The sequence below is a fragment of the Sinohyriopsis cumingii genome, unplaced genomic scaffold (genome assembly GCF_028554795.1).
Source record: "Sinohyriopsis cumingii isolate HCF-2022 unplaced genomic scaffold, ASM2855479v2 utg001460l, whole genome shotgun sequence".
Lineage (NCBI taxonomy): Eukaryota > Metazoa > Mollusca > Bivalvia > Unionida > Unionidae > Sinohyriopsis > Sinohyriopsis cumingii.
The window spans coordinates 1,156,468-1,175,753 of NW_028316002.1; the positions used below are offsets into that span (position 1 = coordinate 1,156,468).

The 19,286-nt window shown below is 34.1% G+C and overlaps 2 protein-coding genes across 2 annotated transcripts; both read right to left on the reverse strand.

Moving 5' to 3' along the window:
- Window positions 1-3,604: 3,604 nt before the first annotated feature.
- LOC149772467 (uncharacterized) lies at window positions 3,605-4,819 on the reverse strand. Its single transcript, XM_089947779.1, has 2 exons — window positions 4,130-4,819; window positions 3,605-3,723 (listed from the first exon to the last, which is right to left on the reverse strand). The coding sequence occupies exon 1, from the start codon at window positions 4,811-4,813 to the stop codon at window positions 4,139-4,141; it is 675 nt and encodes a 224-aa protein (XP_089803905.1). The 5' UTR covers window positions 4,814-4,819; the 3' UTR covers window positions 3,605-3,723; window positions 4,130-4,138.
- Window positions 4,820-17,007: 12,188 nt separating this feature from the next.
- LOC149772468 (uncharacterized) lies at window positions 17,008-18,192 on the reverse strand. The gene is made up of 2 exons (XM_089947746.1): window positions 17,509-18,192; window positions 17,008-17,126 (listed from the first exon to the last, which is right to left on the reverse strand). Exon 1 carries the CDS (start codon window positions 18,190-18,192, stop codon window positions 17,518-17,520), a length of 675 nt encoding a protein of 224 aa, XP_089803872.1. The 3' UTR covers window positions 17,008-17,126; window positions 17,509-17,517.
- Window positions 18,193-19,286: the final 1,094 nt, after the last annotated feature.

Sequence of the window (19,286 nt, forward strand, 5' to 3'; positions counted from 1 at the left end):
TAGTTTGAGTATGGAGTCAAGCAGCATAGTAACTCAGTCAAATTAAAAAGAAGCCTTAGTGCTCCGAGATACCTGCATCTACCTAAATACCAATTGCATTTGCAGTTGACTAAGACATCTGGCTTAGTATGATGCTATCTGACGTTTCAATGTTACATGTTTTTATTATTTGCCGCCATATTGGATGGCCGGTAAGCATTTTTTGAGACACCTTGAAAGGCTTTTTGCCGGGCGCTTTCTGTGTAATTTGATGAACTTCGGTTCATAGGGATTTGAGTAAAAGTCATTATAAAAGTATAAATTTTTTGTACTTATGGAAATAATCGATCCTGTGTCAGCATCATTTACGCAAAACTGAAAGGCCTTATGCCAATATACTTTGGTTAAAGTAGCTATTCTACAGATGTACAAACAAATTTACGAACAGACGGCAGTTATCATTATACCCCCACATTTGCATTGATTCTGAAGCAAGGAAATAAAGAGACAGGTGGAAGCTCGAAAGTTTAGTTACCTCTATGATACTACACTCGGTTCCAATTGGAAATCAACCATAATGTTACTTTAATACGGCCTATAATACCCCGCTTCTGATGTCTATTTGTCTCATTTATAATTAGAGTATTAAAAATGCAAAGAAACGTGCAGCGATGTAGTCATTCCATTATATATTCTGGAAGAACTTTTAGATTGATTTAAGATAAGCGTGTACGTCATAAGTGCATATATTGTGTTGGTTCTCTTAATAACGATTGTAACTACATGTATATATCTATGGAAGTACAAACCGACTACATTTCTTTTTACCTGCACATGCTATTTTTCATCCTCCACATTTTCATTCCATGGACAAAACATAAAGAAAAGCACTAAATGCTCCTACGTGATCATATACCTAAGTGAACGTGGTGTTTTCTTTTCTTTCTTTTCATTTTATCCTCGAAATTCTCTTTTCATTGTGGATATAAAAGCCGTTGACACGAGATTTAATTAAGAGTTTAATGTTGTTTTCTGAGTTTTTGTGGCATAAACTGTCAGAGAAAAACAACGTTAAACTCTTATAAATGCAGTTATTTATAATAATATTTATGTAATTATTATTGTTATTGTGTTTTTTAAAGATATTACCTATCAGTGTTAGAGCCTATTTAAGCGTATGAATTATTGTTGAGGAATCTGATATGTAGCTAATTATGGAACAGGGAATTCTCCATCAGCAACGTACTAGCTACATCAATATCAAACAAACAATTATACTAATGGTAAGCTATCTACAGTTTTGAACATTCCACAGCAGGATTTTAGTCTTTTATCTAATTTGGTATATGTTTTCTGAGTAGAAGTTCAATATTCAAAGGAAAGGATGTGTTGTTTTGTTTGACATATCAGTGATTCTTGGAGTTTGATGCTATCATGAGTTCATTGTGACTTGTGTATTGTTATTGTCCAGACACGTGAATAACCAATTTTCGAGTCTTTAAAGCTATTTTCTTGTTGATTAACAGTTTATGTAATCTACAGGGGCTACTTACAAATGAATTTAAGACTATCGGTAAATGGTTATAGTGATTGGGGTCCAATAGTCAAATAGTGCAGGCCATCGACACTACCAGTAACAGTCACAATGGGGAGGAGGTATAGCCGATCTCCCACCCAATCTACATAGAAACTATCAAGGTCGGCGTCTTCCATTTTATGACTGTGAATCCAATAGTTATAATCTTAGTTTTAGAACCCCCTCCTCCCAATCCCTATATCCATTTACCCTAAAGTTTTAAATTTATTTGTAACGAACTGCAGTGAACGTACTGTAGCTCCAATGTTCTTGGAAAATGTACAGTTTCCCAATCTTTCTTTTTTAAATCTAGTCAAATAAAGAATGTTTTGTATTCAGAAAGAAAATCAATGATGTGTTATTTGATTTTGTAAAATCGATTTTTATCTTCAGTTTTTAAATAATATAACCACCCACCGTTTTTATTTCGTTTTAAATGCGTGCAATGAATATGACTTCCAGTACAGTTCTTACGTTTGTTATTTTCGCGTGACTCTATTTATAAGTAGCTAGTATAAAATAGTTATCCTTACAGTTCTCCGTTAATAAAGTAGTTCTCCCTACAGTTCATACAGAAATAAACACAATTTGGTCTTATCAAATGAATACGTTCTGTTCAATGGAAATCTTCCCTTCATTTATCAACTGATACAACTGCAATTATTGGTTAATGATACATCACAAACTTCCCTTTGGGGATCAGCAGTCTATCCAAATGATGTTATTTACTTTTGAATTTTTAATTCTTCAGAACGTTTTATGAACCTATGATCGACTCATCGTGGTATTTTCTTTCCTATTAGAACTTAATTCTTCTTTCGATTTCTTAACCTATGGTGTTTCTTTAATTTTACTTTCACCAGTTTCCCTCATTTACACTCATTGCATGAAAGATGTTATTTTTAAAAGGTTATTTTTATATTTTTATAATGAACTCGAAAGTTCTGAAAGTTTCTAGTACTGTTCAGTGTTTGTTGTAGATGGTACCAGACACTAGGTAGTTACTTTGGACAATTTTTGTGTGCGCAGGTGTTTTTCTTGATCAATCTGATGTGACTTTTGAACTCTTAGCGACTTATCATCTAAGTTTTAGTGGTGTGTGCCAAAAACACGACTGATGACTTGCTGTAATCTGCGTTTCATTATAGGTTTGCATCTTCATTAAAGGAATAAATGGACAGAACTATTTAAGACAGAAAAGAAAAGAGGTTTAAAGCCATTACTGAGTACTGTATCAATTAAACGCGATAGTCTCATATTCATTTACTGTACAATGGGACACATTTTCTTCTAGCAGTTCGTTAAAAAAGGACGCCAATTGTCTTACATACACAATAACATGCATACATATCATTCATACGCTCATGTATGTCAAGCATATATTGTATGCATATAGATATACATGTGTGCTTTATGTGTGCGACATCTTCTAATGCAGTGATAGATAACTACACTTTCATTGTATAGCACCTAAGTTGTGTTTTACTTTCAACGTTATGTATGCATCCTACTGAGTTACTTTAGCAACTGTTGGAGAGTAAATAAGAACGTCAGCCAGTCAGTAATACATAACGTAGATACATACAGATAGATAAATAAATATATAGAAGACCGAAAAGCAGCATAAACAGAAAAAGCAATAGAGAGGTACAAAGATAGATATGTGAATTATGCCTGGATTTAGTGACCGTTATTATTTTAAGAAGTCCAGTTATATGCAAAGAATATAACGTTAAAGAGACTTTATTATTCCGGCTATTTGGCCTTGTATTCAAAACATATCAATTACATTAAGGACTACAATGAATTTATATTGTAACGGTATGTTATTTGTCCAAATTCCTGAGATTCTTCATTTCTCTTTTCAGATTTTTATGAAATAATAAGTAACTTGAAACCGACTAAGGCGTAAGAAATGAAAAAATATAAATCAAACCTACATTTCTCATATAATAGTCCAGTATCAAGACTATTGTATACTTGACCAAAAACATTAAATACACTTTCTTGACATAATGATAATAATAATAATAATAATAATAAACAAAATTGATGACGAATCCATGTTTTATTACAAAATAAATTACAATGCCACGGAATCATTCTTATCAGCAAATATTCATACCAGACCAAATCGCAACACAACCAACCTCGTCAGAAGCATGAACCTAGAACATATAATAATAATAATAATAATAATAATAACAATAATAATAATAATAATAGCAGTAATAGTACCACGACCAACGATAACAATCATAATCAACTTAACTTTACAAACAATACTCGACATCTACATATACTATCGATGACAATAATTGTCGTGAATTAATGCGGTTTGTATATTGTTAACAGCTTCCGCAATACTATATTATATTAAATAATCTGAGTTTTTATAAAATATTTAACGAGTTCCACGTTGATTTACAGCAAGTATATTATAATTATCGTCTGCTATTATGACTTAAAATACGTGATCAACTGGAGGCCATTTCTAAACATTTCACTCAGATTGACAAATCTTTAAGTAAGATACTATAGCGCCATTTCTTCATATACACATCATTTACATACCGATTTAATTCAATAATAATCGTTGTAATCGCCATATCCACCCTTTCCTCCAAATCCACCTAATCCGCCGTATCCTCCCGATAAAAAGGAACTGCCACCATATCCTCCTAGACCGTATCCACCAAATCCTTGTCCACCGCCGAGAAGTCCTCCTTTACCACCAAAACCAAGACCGCCACTTAGGGCTCCTCCTTTCCCGAGTCCGAAGCCACCATAACCAAGACCACCACTGATGACTCCTCCTTTGCCAAGTCCGAAGCCACCATAACCAAGACCACCACCGACCAATCCTCCTTTGCTGAGTCCGTTACCACCGTAACTAAGACCACCACTGATGACTCCTCCTTTGCCGAGTCCGTAACCACCATAACCAAGTCCACCACCGATGACTCCTCCCGTGCCAAATCCGTAACCACCATAGCCAAAACCACCGCCTATGCTTCCTCCTTTGCCGAATCCGTTACCACCATAACCAAGACTGCCTTGGCCTATTCCATAACCTACTCCTCCATTGCCAAATCCATAACCACCAAACCCGAGACCTCCTTTTCCGATTCCATATCCACCGTATGCATCATCGTAGTCGCCGAAGCCACCCAAATATCCGTTACCATAGCTACCTATGCCAGATGTGGCGCTGGCAACAGTAAGGCAGGCAAACGCAATGCAAAGAATTACCTTCATAGTGGGAGACTGTGCTGAAAGAAATTGGTTTCGATATTCAATAATATATAGAATATATTGGGGTTGTAGTTTCGATATTCAGTAATATATAGAATGCACTGGGGTTGTGGATAACATGATGACTTTGCACCTCACTTGTACCAGGCCTGACACCTGTTTCCAAAACATGAAAATGTATGTTGTCGCTCAGTAATTGGCAGTCGGTTTTACCGGCTAATTCCGGTTTCTCTCATCCCAAAAACCATTTATTTTCATTTATTTATTTTGTACAGACGTTATGATACCCTTTTCCATAATATCGGCAAGAAAGCCTTTTATTTATTTTGTACAGAAGTCATGATACCCTCTTCCATAATATCGACAAGAAAGCTGAGATGTAAATCAAACTAATGTGCAGTAATTAAACACCAAGTATTTATTATAAGTAATAGTTAATTGTCATCAAATCATATATAAAGAACACATATTTGAATCAGCACTTTTTTGAATTTGTAATGGAAAATTTGTTCCAAATATAAGATTTAACTTTTAGTACATAACAGATATATCAGGCTCCAGAAACTATGGTTAAATTACATTCGACAAAAAAGAAATAGGATTGTGTATCAGAACAGAAACCTTTTGATTGTTGTTTCTGGGTTTAACGCCATTTTTCAGCACACAATATGCTAAAAATGGCGGCCAGTAAAACTTTTCGAGGACGAAGCTCGGGAAATCCCTTTAAGAATCAAGGGAAGGAAATGGCAGCTTTCTCATATACAGACATTGGCGGAGCCCAAAGCTCGAACCACGCAGACAGAGGCGAAATGACAATGATCAGTAAATGCAATCTTTTTTCGACCATGGAGACACCTGGGTCCCCTGAAACCTTTTTATCATTCTACATATTCTAACATTAGAAAGCCAAATAAAGCGCGGCAATTAAAATGTTTTCGACGTCGAGCCAATTTTGGCTTCACGTATGACGATAGGATTCCTAGATTGTAAAATCTACCAGGGATTGTTTTATAATTTTATCGTTCATTCTAATGTGAGAATACCAAAAGGGAAACATTGTCGTGCCAATGAAACCTACCAACAATAACCAATTCAAAAGTATGTGTATAATGTGTGTATAAACGTTACGACGCAATTGATTGGGAATAAAACACACCAAATAACTAAATATTTTCAAGGTGACACAACAACGATGAGTGTAATATACTCGTGTCAGGTGAGAAGAAGTCGTAAAGAAAACAATATATGTCACGTATTCCTGTATCAAACAAAATTACATGCAAAAAGCGTGTTTATATTTTACCCGATAGCAAGATTTAATGCGAAAAACGCTGACAAATCATCGGAAATAGTTACTTGAAGTTGGAAATACATAAACTCTACTGTTGCAGTTCATTTTTTGCTAAAATCAAATTCCAAACGCAAAAAGCATATCCTAACTTCAATAATATTTTGCTTGTATCCCAGTTTGAAACTTAATCATATGCGCTAAAACAAATGAGTTCACATATGCACGTAAGTAAACAGAGCTTTAAGCTTAAACCCACGGCACACGGTTACTTTTACTAAGGTGCAAATCTTTAGATTTCAATTGATATTTGCCACAAAATATCCAGAGGAGAGAGAGAGAGAAATAAAGAGAGAAATATGGTTACTGATTTACCTTTTGATTATGGTCCTTCCTGGCAACCAAATGGTGAGAATAAGAATCATAGTACGGACGGTGCTCTTTTATACCCATTTTTTACTTGTCTCAGCTGGTTCCATCTGTGACCAGCTAATGATGTATTCCATATAAACTGACTGCACTCGACAAGGAGTTATGTAAACGCTGTGACATGATAAATGAGCCGTAAATATGGCTTCTTTACTATTCTTCTATACTTCGGGAAAGACCAAACCGAGTTTTCGAAATTTTAGAAGTCATACAGATGCCACATACCGAAAGTCAACACTTTTTAGCATCTCTTGCATTGCTCTAGTTGACGATGTATGCTCTAACCTTCCAGCATTTAAGATAATGTATTTATTAATCGGGATTTGTGGTGTTTTTGCGTCTCACTTTTGCAACTCGTTTTTTTTTTTTTCTTCTTTTTCTTTTTCTTCTTCTTCTTCTTCTTTTTCTTCTTCTTCTTCTTCTTCTTCTTCTTCTTTAGAACTATATATCTTTATATAAATTTTCTCTCTCGCCTACAGATTTAATATTAAAATAAAACGGAAAATCACACTTCAGACAAGGAATAGTAATTTCACCAAGCATTATTCAATAGAAGATTCAGTTCACTTTTTAGACATTTATCTAGCCATATTTCCCCAAGGAAGTCTAAATATCTGTAACTTTTGTTGATGTGACTTCATGAAAAGAATTCATCCGGGTTCTTCATCTAAAGATATCATCCAGGTTCCTTTAAATACAATTGGTCAATTAATAATAATGTGGACATAGGAGAGCTCCTTTTCTAAGAATCTCTAATCGCTTTACAATATTAAACAACAAATATTAACATATACTACATAATGATTACAAAGAAAAACACCATAGAACTATAAAACAAAAGCATGATGACAATATTTAAGGAAGCAAATATTATTTGGTATTTAAGTCTGTTCTTGTAATCAAAATAAGTTAGTATATACAAGTCATGTCATCGAAAGAGTTTATGCCAGACTCGCTGACTTAAAAATCAAACTATTTTTTGAAATATGAAATTGCATCTATATTGCATTAGTTCTCCATTCGAATCTCCTATTTCTGTACATTCTCTTATTCGAAAACTTGCAAGGGTGACAGCGGGAAATAATTGCAAATATTAATTGATAATGGTATAGTGTTATTCTTATAATAATAATAATAATTATTATTATTATTATTATTATTATTATTATTGGAGATATATACGCAAAATATCTCCGTTATTATTCATCATGAGATAAAGACCAAAGTTCCATAATTTTAGTCCCTACTAGTAGTACGATCTGCAGATTTGCTTGAGTGCACTATTTACAGCCACACAAGAAAACGCTATATGTAATAGCATGTACATATGTAGAAAAAATATATATTCGTCATAAACTCTAATTCTTTTCCTTTTGTTTGTTTGCGCGACCTCAAACTCGATATAATATACCGAGATGGGAACTTGCTTGCCGTAGTTGTTTCCATTTGCATCTATAGGATCAGCTATTGAATTTTTTTAAATGAGTCAGACTAAAGTTGTTCTTTGCATTACTACTTAAATGTTACCATATTGGTAATATGACTTACTAACTTAAGAGGAGTTTCTACAATTTTATAATGTAATAACCATAGATTTGTGTGTGGAAGTGCAAGCAACACAATACATATGTTTCCATCAGCATATTTAAACAAAAGGTTCACATGAAATTTAAACATGAAACAATTAGGAGTACATGTAAAACAAGTTGTTCTGTTTGTATTTCTTCTACATACGCACGCATCCAGATGTCTTAAAATTAACTGTTTACCCTCTATTTCTGTATTTCATTTAATTTTTGAGACATATTTTATTTCATCTTCAAGATAGCACGCGGCTTTCTCCCACCCCCATCTCTTGTTGAATCTAATATTAAAAATGGAAAACAAACTTCAAACAATTTCTCAGATGAACACAGTCTGAATAAATCTGACAAAAAGCAATGGAAACAATTTTCAGCAAGAATTGTCAAGCTGTACTGTTGATGCTCACCTATCGTCCGATTTCATGTCACTGCTGACCAAAGTATCCTGACATAGGTACTAAAAATAGAATTCCTTTATAACGAATTCTACTCAAACACCAGTGTGCAGAAGTTCACAAAATTGTATAGAAAGGGCATCGGCAAAAAGCCTCTGAAGCTTTTTCAAAAAAGTGCTTACCGTAATTCAAAATGGCGCCAATTAATAAAATACATAAAACATTTAAATCTCTGCAACAATCATACAATGCAATTTTTTCTCAGTCAGCTTCTCATACAATTACTATATAAAGTTGATGCCATTCTGGTGATGTATCTCAGATTCGCAAAGTGAGGCTCAATATCAATACCTTTACTTACAATTCATGGAATAACTTTCATTTGGCTTCCATCATTCCTCTAAATACAAGTATTCATTTCATACAGGTCATGTTATCAAATGAGTTAATAACAGACTCGCTCACTGACAACAATTAAAATGCTTATAGAATAGAAACTTTAACCTAAATTTTAAGTGTTATATGTTCGATCGGTTTTCCAATAAATGGGTAGTATCACGTATCGCTGCAGAAACGTTCGAAGAGTTTCAAGTTTCAACTTCAAGCAGTACATTATGTAATTGGACTGCTAAATTACGTTTATCAGCAATCTAATTACGTTGAAATATCGTATGAAACAATTATTACATGAACGGAAAATGATAAATATGGTAACATTTATAATATAATTATTAATCATACACCCGTGCAACATAATCTCATCATGCAAATCCTCCCATGTTGAAATCTAATCTCAGACCTACATTCACTTACACTAACTTTGAAACGGGTGTACATATGTGCAGATGCATACATTTGCACATGTACCTGTTCGGAAAATTTGCATTGTGTTTACACTCAATTTGAGACGGTTCTGAAAATAAGGTCTTTTCTCATGCGGAAACGGTATCTCGTTTTAATTTTAAAACTTAAGTTAAACCGTTGTTTTGATTATCTCATCGGCAATGTTTTCTCAATCAAATTCGAAAATAAACGGATAGAGAAAATAACAAATTAATGTATGGACCTGGATAACTCGGCTTTTACGTAGAGAAGAAAACACGTGGATCTAGGTATAAATTTTAACGTCTATTTTTTTTTAAGTCTTCGTCTCACTATAATTTATCGTTTTTTTATGTAACGCAAATATATTGAATAAACCAATCAGAGTTTAGTATGAATATTTATTCTACATGTGGAATAGTTTTGCAGTTCAAGTAGATAGTCAACATATGGAGGTATGATAATGATGGTAAATGTGGTGGAATGTTTTTATTGATAAAGATATCTTATATTGTTACCATTACTCATCTTTCATTATGTAATCGATAACTTAATTACATAATTTCAGTACTTAGTATTAATCATTTCTTTGCTTAAGTGCAGAATGTACAGAAACACAAAAACGCTATATGTAATGCTTGCACACATGTAAATTTGTAGTTTGATTTCTGACAACGAATGCAATTAAATGATTCGCTGATTAATACAAATTTTAATCTGTTACAATTTAATCATATGTATACCCCTAAATACCCCACCTCACCCAGCCCAACCCCCATGCGTACATGTGATCATTAGGCCACGTACGTTAATACTGTATAAATGCAACACAAAAAAATCACTGTGTCACCACACCACTTTCTATGCTATCCGATTTTAAAATAGTCTGTATAAGACTCGTCTCTCTTACTACTTAAACACTGAAATACTAACTCGATATTTGAAATATAACTTATGACCTTACCTGGAGTTAATATAAGTAACAAATTATACTACATCTAAATCATCAAACGAAACGAAAGGAAGAATAGATTAATAGTGATACTGAAACCTACTTATCTTTCTGAAAGAGATGATTTGGACAAAATCTACAAAATAAATATTAATATCACTTTACTTCTCTAAAAAAATGAATTAGAATAATATTAATCGTGCTAAAATTGCGGATTTACTCTCACTAACAAATTATATTTTTATGTCATATATGTTCCGCAAATTCGATTTTGTATCACGTGATATTCTGTTACATCTGTAGTGATCAACGTAAACGGTATACTTCTATTTATTGCTGACAATTATTTCATCACTGCCCCCTCATTTCATATACGAGTATTCGAACATTCCACTATCTGAAAGAATCACAGAGAGAGAGAGAGAGAGAGAGAGAGAGAGAGAGAGAGAGAGAGAGATTGGAAGCCAGGGGTTTAATACTTGGAGCGGGGTGTGATGTTAATTCTTTTACATTCTTATTTATTCGGTTTCACTAACTAAATGATTTGGACTTAGATCGTAAATTTCAAAGATGGAACAGCACACAATTAAGGAAAACAAAATCAGTGAAACACAACCAGTGATGCAATCTTGATGGAAATACAAATGAATGGTGACGATGGAAATAATCGTCTCTTCACCAGTAAAAAGTATGTTATGATGTCAATGAACAAAGCATTAATATAATTTTATTTGAAAATTAATTTTCTTACGTATTTTCTCAAATTATTGACCTGGCTTGTTGGTCGTGACTGGAATCGGTCCGCTGTAATCAACCTTGGCATTCTACTAGATTTGGCACGATTTTACAGACATATGTCATTGCACCATCTGTTGTAACAATGAGGCATTGTATTTACGGGTACGAAACTGATCATTTTGTCGTCAAATAAAATCTGTCATGTGTACAGTGGAAATATATAACTGAGTATAGGCAATTTGGAATGGCATCGTGTTTAATATTACACCTAGTCACACTAAGTTAACTCGGATAAAATACAAGTTTTAGAAAGGAAATGTGACAGCGGCGAAGATGAAAGTCAGCTTATACATCAAATGTAAATAGAACGTGCAATCATAGAATGATGCAAGTTAAAAAAATACGTCGTTACAGAAAAATTTCTAAAACGTAATGGGTGTAATTCCACCAAATTCTCATGTCCATAAATCAAATCCTCGCTCTAAGACGACAAGCTGACTGCCTGTCTACATGACAGTGACTAACAACGGCTTTCTTGCGTGCCAGTCTCTCTCTCTCTCTCTCTCTCTCTCTCTCTCTCTCTCTCTCTCTTGGTCCGTCGATAGAGCTTTGACAATGATATAAATTTACTAATTTATCATTTTATACCGGGGTGGAGTGGTGGCGTCGGTTAGGTTGTTGTTTGTCCATATTATTGATTGTGAAATTATCCTGTACAACAATCAAATTTTAACCTAGTTTTCCTTCCTGAAACTTGACTGTTTTATTAACTGAACATCGAGGTTCTTCAAATATAATGCTAATATAATGAATATAAAAATTGGAACAATGTTATCCTTGGATAAAACGTAAAACATTTTTCTGAGCTATCAAAGCTGCATAGACTTTATTTTCTGATGTTTCTTTAGTTATTTATTATTAACTATTAATGATAAGACCAGGGTATTAAGTAAATCTCATCGCCAATGAACAAAGAGAAAATTGGAGAAATAGAGCTCTTATTGAATCATCTTTCCAAACCAGACTCCTTTCCCTTTTTTTAAAGTCTTGTGTATTAACATTTCTCGACATTTTCTTTTAATCGGTGACATATATGCCATCCCGTTTAAATTTGATTGGTTAACGATAGTCAAAATGCATAGGTTCATGATACGCTTTTTCGCCTTCATAGAATAATTTAATCGTTAGTTGTAACACACTTTAATCACAAGCCAACGCTAGGAGAATTTTACGCCGGTAAAATTACTTGACAGAACTGTTGAGTGACTAAATGAATTCAGGATAGTTTGAGTATGGAGTCAAGCAGCATAGTAACTCAGTCAAATTAAAAAGAAGCCTTAGTGCTCCGAGATACCTGCATCTACCTAAATACCAATTGCATTTGCAGTTGACTAAGACATCTGGCTTAGTATGATGCTATCTGACGTTTCAATGTTACATGTTTTTATTATTTGCCGCCATATTGGATGGCCGGTAAGCATTTTTTGAGACACCTTGAAAGGCTTTTTGCCGGGCGCTTTCTGTGTAATTTGATGAACTTCGGTTCATAGGGATTTGAGTAAAAGTCATTATAAAAGTATAAATTTTTTGTACTTATGGAAATAATCGATCCTGTGTCAGCATCATTTACGCAAAACTGAAAGGCCTTATGCCAATATACTTTGGTTAAAGTAGCTATTCTACAGATGTACAAACAAATTTACGAACAGACGGCAGTTATCATTATACCCCCACATTTGCATTGATTCTGAAGCAAGGAAATAAAGAGACAGGTGGAAGCTCGAAAGTTTAGTTACCTCTATGATACTACACTCGGTTCCAATTGGAAATCAACCATAATGTTACTTTAATACGGCCTATAATACCCCGCTTCTGATGTCTATTTGTCTCATTTATAATTAGAGTATTAAAAATGCAAAGAAACGTGCAGCGATGTAGTCATTCCATTATATATTCTGGAAGAACTTTTAGATTGATTTAAGATAAGCGTGTACGTCATAAGTGCATATATTGTGTTGGTTCTCTTAATAACGATTGTAACTACATGTATATATCTATGGAAGTACAAACCGACTACATTTCTTTTTACCTGCACATGCTATTTTTCATCCTCCACATTTTCATTCCATGGACAAAACATAAAGAAAAGCACTAAATGCTCCTACGTGATCATATACCTAAGTGAACGTGGTGTTTTCTTTTCTTTCTTTTCATTTTATCCTCGAAATTCTCTTTTCATTGTGGACATAAAAGCCGTTGACACGAGATTTAATTAAGAGTTTAATGTTGTTTTCTGAGTTTTTGTGGCATAAACTGTCAGAGAAAAACAACGTTAAACTCTTATAAATGCAGTTATTTATAATAATATTTATGTAATTATTATTGTTATTGTGTTTTTTAAAGATATTACCTATCAGTGTTAGAGCCTATTTAAGCGTATGAATTATTGTTGAGGAATCTGATATGTAGCTAATTATGGAACAGGGAATTCTCCATCAGCAACGTACTAGCTACATCAATATCAAACAAACAATTATACTAATGGTAAGCTATCTACAGTTTTGAACATTCCACAGCAGGATTTTAGTCTTTTATCTAATTTGGTATATGTTTTCTGAGTAGAAGTTCAATATTCAAAGGAAAGGATGTGTTGTTTTGTTTGACATATCAGTGATTCTTGGAGTTTGATGCTATCATGAGTTCATTGTGACTTGTGTATTGTTATTGTCCAGACACGTGAATAACCAATTTTCGAGTCTTTAAAGCTATTTTCTTGTTGATTAACAGTTTATGTAATCTACAGGGGCTACTTACAAATGAATTTAAGACTATCGGTAAATGGCTATAGTGATTGGGGTCCAATAGTCAAATAGTGCAGGCCATCGACACTACCAGTAACAGTCACAATGGGGAGGAGGTATAGCCGATCTCCCACCCAATCTACATAGAAACTATCAAGGTCGGCGTCTTCCATTTTATGACTGTGAATCCAATAGTTATAATCTTAGTTTTAGAACCCCCTCCTCCCAATCCCTATATCCATTTACCCTAAAGTTTTAAATTTATTTGTAACGAACTGCAGTGAACGTACTGTAGCTCCAATGTTCTTGGAAAATGTACAGTTTCCCAATCTTTCTTTTTTAAATCTAGTCAAATAAAGAATGTTTTGTATTCAGAAAGAAAATCAATGATGTGTTATTTGATTTTGTAAAATCGATTTTTATCTTCAGTTTTTAAATAATATAACCACCCACCGTTTTTATTTCGTTTTAAATGCGTGCAATGAATATGACTTCCAGTACAGTTCTTACGTTTGTTATTTTCGCGTGACTCTATTTATAAGTAGCTAGTATAAAATAGTTATCCTTACAGTTCTCCGTTAATAAAGTAGTTCTCCCTACAGTTCATACAGAAATAAACACAATTTGGTCTTATCAAATGAATACGTTCTGTTCAATGGAAATCTTCCCTTCATTTATCAACTGATACAACTGCAATTATTGGTTAATGATACATCATCATGGAGAAATTCATTATAACATTTCTCAACCATCTTGATATATTCTTAAGGGTAAGCTATGCCGTGCATATAACCAGTTTAAATCATAGGTTTACCCTATATCAATCTCAGTCTGTACAGGTATTTGACAGAATTGTTATGGATACTTGAATCCTCTGGGGAGATATACAATGCAATTGTGCAAAAGATTTATGAACGTTGTAGCTGATTGTAAAATTTGCTAATTGTATTTTCATTCCCGTTGGCTATTCTGTCTTCAGAAATAATTGTAACGACCACATAAGGAGATATTTGTTTTGCTCATGATATCAAACTGAGCAAGTTATCATGAGACAACTCACCTAGCTGGCATTTAAGTGAAAAGCCAAACTTACATATGTACGATCATGATTATATTATTTTACGTTTACAATGGCATATGGGGGCCTAACAGAAACAGCATAATTTTTCAATAGTCTAACGTATATTCAAGAAAACGTGATGCTGGAAGGGGGGAAATTTGCATTAGGTGTGGAATAAGTTTCGGAGAAGACGTTCTTTCTTATGAACGTTGATGATCATATTATTGTGAAGTAACCGCGTAGCATAATGGTAGAGGCGATACCAAAAATGGACTGAGCAACGTGACGTAACTTGCATAAGTCTCTGCAGATCAAGGATTTGTTGATTTCAGCCTAATAAAACCTGCAATTTAGAAACTATTTATTCCAGGCTGGAACAATATACATCTGATTGGTGGCGGTGGATAGTCAGGATGCCAAATGTGTTTAATATTCCCCTTCATAAATGCATCCGGGCAAGCAGATTTACTCACATGCATTAAAATAAACTTACAACATTTAATGGAAAATAAAATCCAAGCAATAAAACGAAGAAAACTCGATCTAACCAAACTAACGTGGCTACCCTCTTCGACAGGAGAGGGAACATTTTGGCAATTGGGATAAAATCACATTTGGTATAGCTAAAGATTTGATTAAAGAATGTAAAGGATATAAAATAAAATATAAGTTTGTTTTTATCTGTATTAACCCACTATTTGCATTTTTCAACAGCGTTAAGACAATGCTTTCGCACAATTTCACAAACGTCCCTTTGGGGATCAGCAGTCTATCCAAATGATGTTATTTACTTTTGAATTTTTAATTCTTCAGAACGTTTTGTGAACCTATGATCGACTCATCGTGGTATTTTCTTTCCTATTAGAACTTAATTCTTCTTTCGATTTCTTAACCTATGGTGTTTCTTTAATTTTACTTTCACCAGTTTCCCTCATTTACACTCATTGCATGAAAGATGTTATTTTTAAAAGGTTATTTTTATATTTTTATAATGAACTCGAAAGTTCTGAAAGTTTCTAGTACTGTTCAGTGTTTGTTGTAGATGGTACCAGACACTAGGTAGTTACTTTGGACAATTTTTGTGTGCGCAGGTGTTTTTCTTGATCAATCTGATGTGACTTTTGAACTCTTAGCGACTTATCATCTAAGTTTTAGTGGTGTGTGCCAAAAACACGACTGATGACTTGCTGTAATCTGCGTTTCATTATAGGTTTGCATCTTCATTAAAGGAATAAATGGACAGAACTATTTAAGACAGAAAAGAAAAGAGGTTTAAAGCCATTACTGAGTACTGTATCAATTAAACGCGATAGTCTCATATTCATTTAATGTACAATGGGACACATTTTCTTCTAGCAGTTCGTTAAAAAAGGACGCCAATTGTCTTACATACACAATAACATGCATACATATCATTCATACGCTCATGTATGTCAAGCATATATTGTATGCATATAGATATACATGTGTGCTTTATGTGTGTGACATCTTCTAATGCAGTGATAGATAACTACACTTTCATTGTATAGCACCTAAGTTTTGTTTTACTTTCAACGTTATGTATGCATCCTACTGAGTTACTTTAGCAACTGTTGGAGAGTAAATAAGAACGTCAGCCAGTCAGTAATACATAACGTAGATACATACAGATAGATAAATAAATATATAGAAGACCGAAAAGCAGCATAAACAGAAAAAGCAATAGAGAGGTACAAAGATAGATATGTGAATTATGCCTGGATTTAGTGACCGTTATTATTTTAAGAAGTCCAGTTATATGCAAAGAATATAACGTTAAAGAGACTTTATTATTCCGGCTATTTGGCCATGTATTCAAAACATATCAATTACATTAAGGACTACAATGAATTTATATTGTAACGGTATGTTATTTGTCCAAATTCCTGAGATTCTTCATTTCTCTTTTCAGATTTTTATGAAATAATAAGTAACTTGAAACTGACTAAGGCGTAAGAAATGAAAAAATATAAATCAAACCTACATTTCTCATATAATAGTCCAGTATCAAGACTATTGTATACTTGACCAAAAACATTAAATACACTTTCTTGACATAATGATAATAATAATAATAATAATAATAATAATAATAATAATAATAAACAAAATTGATGACGAATCCATGTTTTATTACAAAATAAATTACAATGCCACGGAATCATTCTTATCAGCAAATATTCATACCAGACCAAATCGCAACACAACCAACCTCGTCAGAAGCATGAACCTAGAACATATAATAATAATAATAATAATAATAGCAGTAATAGTACCACGACCAACGATAACAATCATAATCAACTTAACTTTACAAACAATACTCGACATCTACATATACTATCGATGACAATAATTGTCGTGAATTAATGCGGTTTATATGTTGTTAACAGCTTCCGCAATACTATATTATATTAAATAATCTGAGTTTTTATAAAATATTTAACGAGTTCCACGTTGATTTACAGCAAGTATATTATAATTATCGTCTGCTATTATGACTTAAAATACGTGATCAACTGGAGGCCATTTCTAAACATTTCACTCAGATTGACAAATCTTTAAGTAAGATACTATAGCGCCATTTCTTCATATACACATCATTTACATACCGATTTAATTCAATAATAATCGTTGTAATCGCCATATCCACCCTTTCCTCCAAATCCACCTAATCCGCCGTATCCTCCCGATAAAAAGGAACTGCCACCATATCCTCCTAGACCGTATCCACCAAATCCTTGTCCACCGCCGAGAAGTCCTCCTTTACCACTAAAACCAAGACCGCCACTTAGGGCTCCTCCTTTCCCGAGTCCGAAGCCACCATAACCAAGACCACCACTGATGACTCCTCCTTTGCCAAGTCCGAAGCCACCATAACCAAGACCACCACCGACCAATCCTCCTTTGCTGAGTCCGTTACCACCGTAACTAAGACCACCACTGATGACTCCTCCTTTGCCGAGTCCGTAACCACCATAACCAAGTCCACCACCGATGACTCCTCCCGTGCCAAATCCGTAACCACCATAGCCAAAACCACCGCCTATGCTTCCTCCTTTGCCGAATCCGTTACCACCATAACCAAGACTGCCTTGGCCTATTCCATAACCTACTCCTCCATTGCCAAATCCATAACCACCAAACCCGAGACCTCCTTTTCCGATTCCGTATCCACCGTATGCATCATCGTAGTCGCCGAAGCCACCCAAATATCCGTTACCATAGCTACCTATGCCAGATGTGGCGCTGGCAACAGTAAGGCAGGCAAACGCAATGCAAAGAATTACCTTCATAGTGGGAGACTGTGCTGAAAGAAATTGGTTTCGATATTCAATAATATATAGAATATATTGGGGTTGTAGTTTCGATATTCAGTAATATATAGAATGCACTGGGGTTGTGGATAACATGATGACTTTGCGCCTCACTTGTACCAGGCCTGACACCTGTTTCCAAAACATGAAAATGTATGTTGTCGCTCAGTAATTGGCAGTCGGTTTTACCGGCTAATTCCGGTTTCTCTCATCCCAAAAACCATTTATTTTCATTTATTTATTTTGTACAGACGTTATGATACCCTTTTCCATAATATCGGCAAGAAAGCCTTTTATTTATTTTGTACAGAAGTCATGATACCCTCTTCCATAATATCGACAAGAAAGCTGAGATGTAAATCAAACTAATGTGCAGTAATTAAACACCAAGTATTTATTATAAGTAATAGTTAATTGTCATCAAATCATATATAAAGAACACATATTTGAATCAGCACTTTTTTTTGAATTTGTAATGGAAAATTTGTTCCAAATATAAGATTTAACTTTTAGTACATAACAGATATATCAGGCTCCAGAAACTATGGTTAAATTACATTTGACAAAAAAGAAATAGGATTGTGTATCAGAACAGAAACCTTTTGATTGTTGTTTCTGGGTTTAACGCCATTTTTCAGCACACAATATGCTAAAAATGGCGGCCAGTAAAACTTTTCGAGGAAGAAGCTCGGAAAATCCCTTTAAGAATCAAGGGAAGGAAATGGCAGCTTTCTCATATACAGACATTGGCGGAGCCCAAAGCTCGAACCACGCAGACAGAGACGAAATGACAATGATCAGTAAATGCAATCTTTTTTCGACCATGGAGACACCTGGGTCCCCTGAAACCTTTTTATCATTCTACATATTCTAACATTAGAAAGCCAAATAAAGCGCGGCAATTAAAATGTTTTCGACGTCGAGCCAATTTTGGCTTCACGTATGACGATAGGATTCCTAGATTGTAAAATCTACCAGGGATTGTTTTATAATTTTATCGTTCATTCTAATGTGAGAATACCAAAAGGGAAACATTGTCGTGCCAATGAAACCTAGCAACAATAACCAATTCA

Excerpts from the sequence above, each read along its gene's own strand:
- LOC149772467 (XM_089947779.1), bottom strand. The coding sequence starts at position 4,813 with ATGAAGGTAATTCTTTGCATTGCGTTTGCCTGCCTTACTGTTGCCAGC.
- LOC149772468 (XM_089947746.1), bottom strand. The coding sequence starts at position 18,192 with ATGAAGGTAATTCTTTGCATTGCGTTTGCCTGCCTTACTGTTGCCAGC.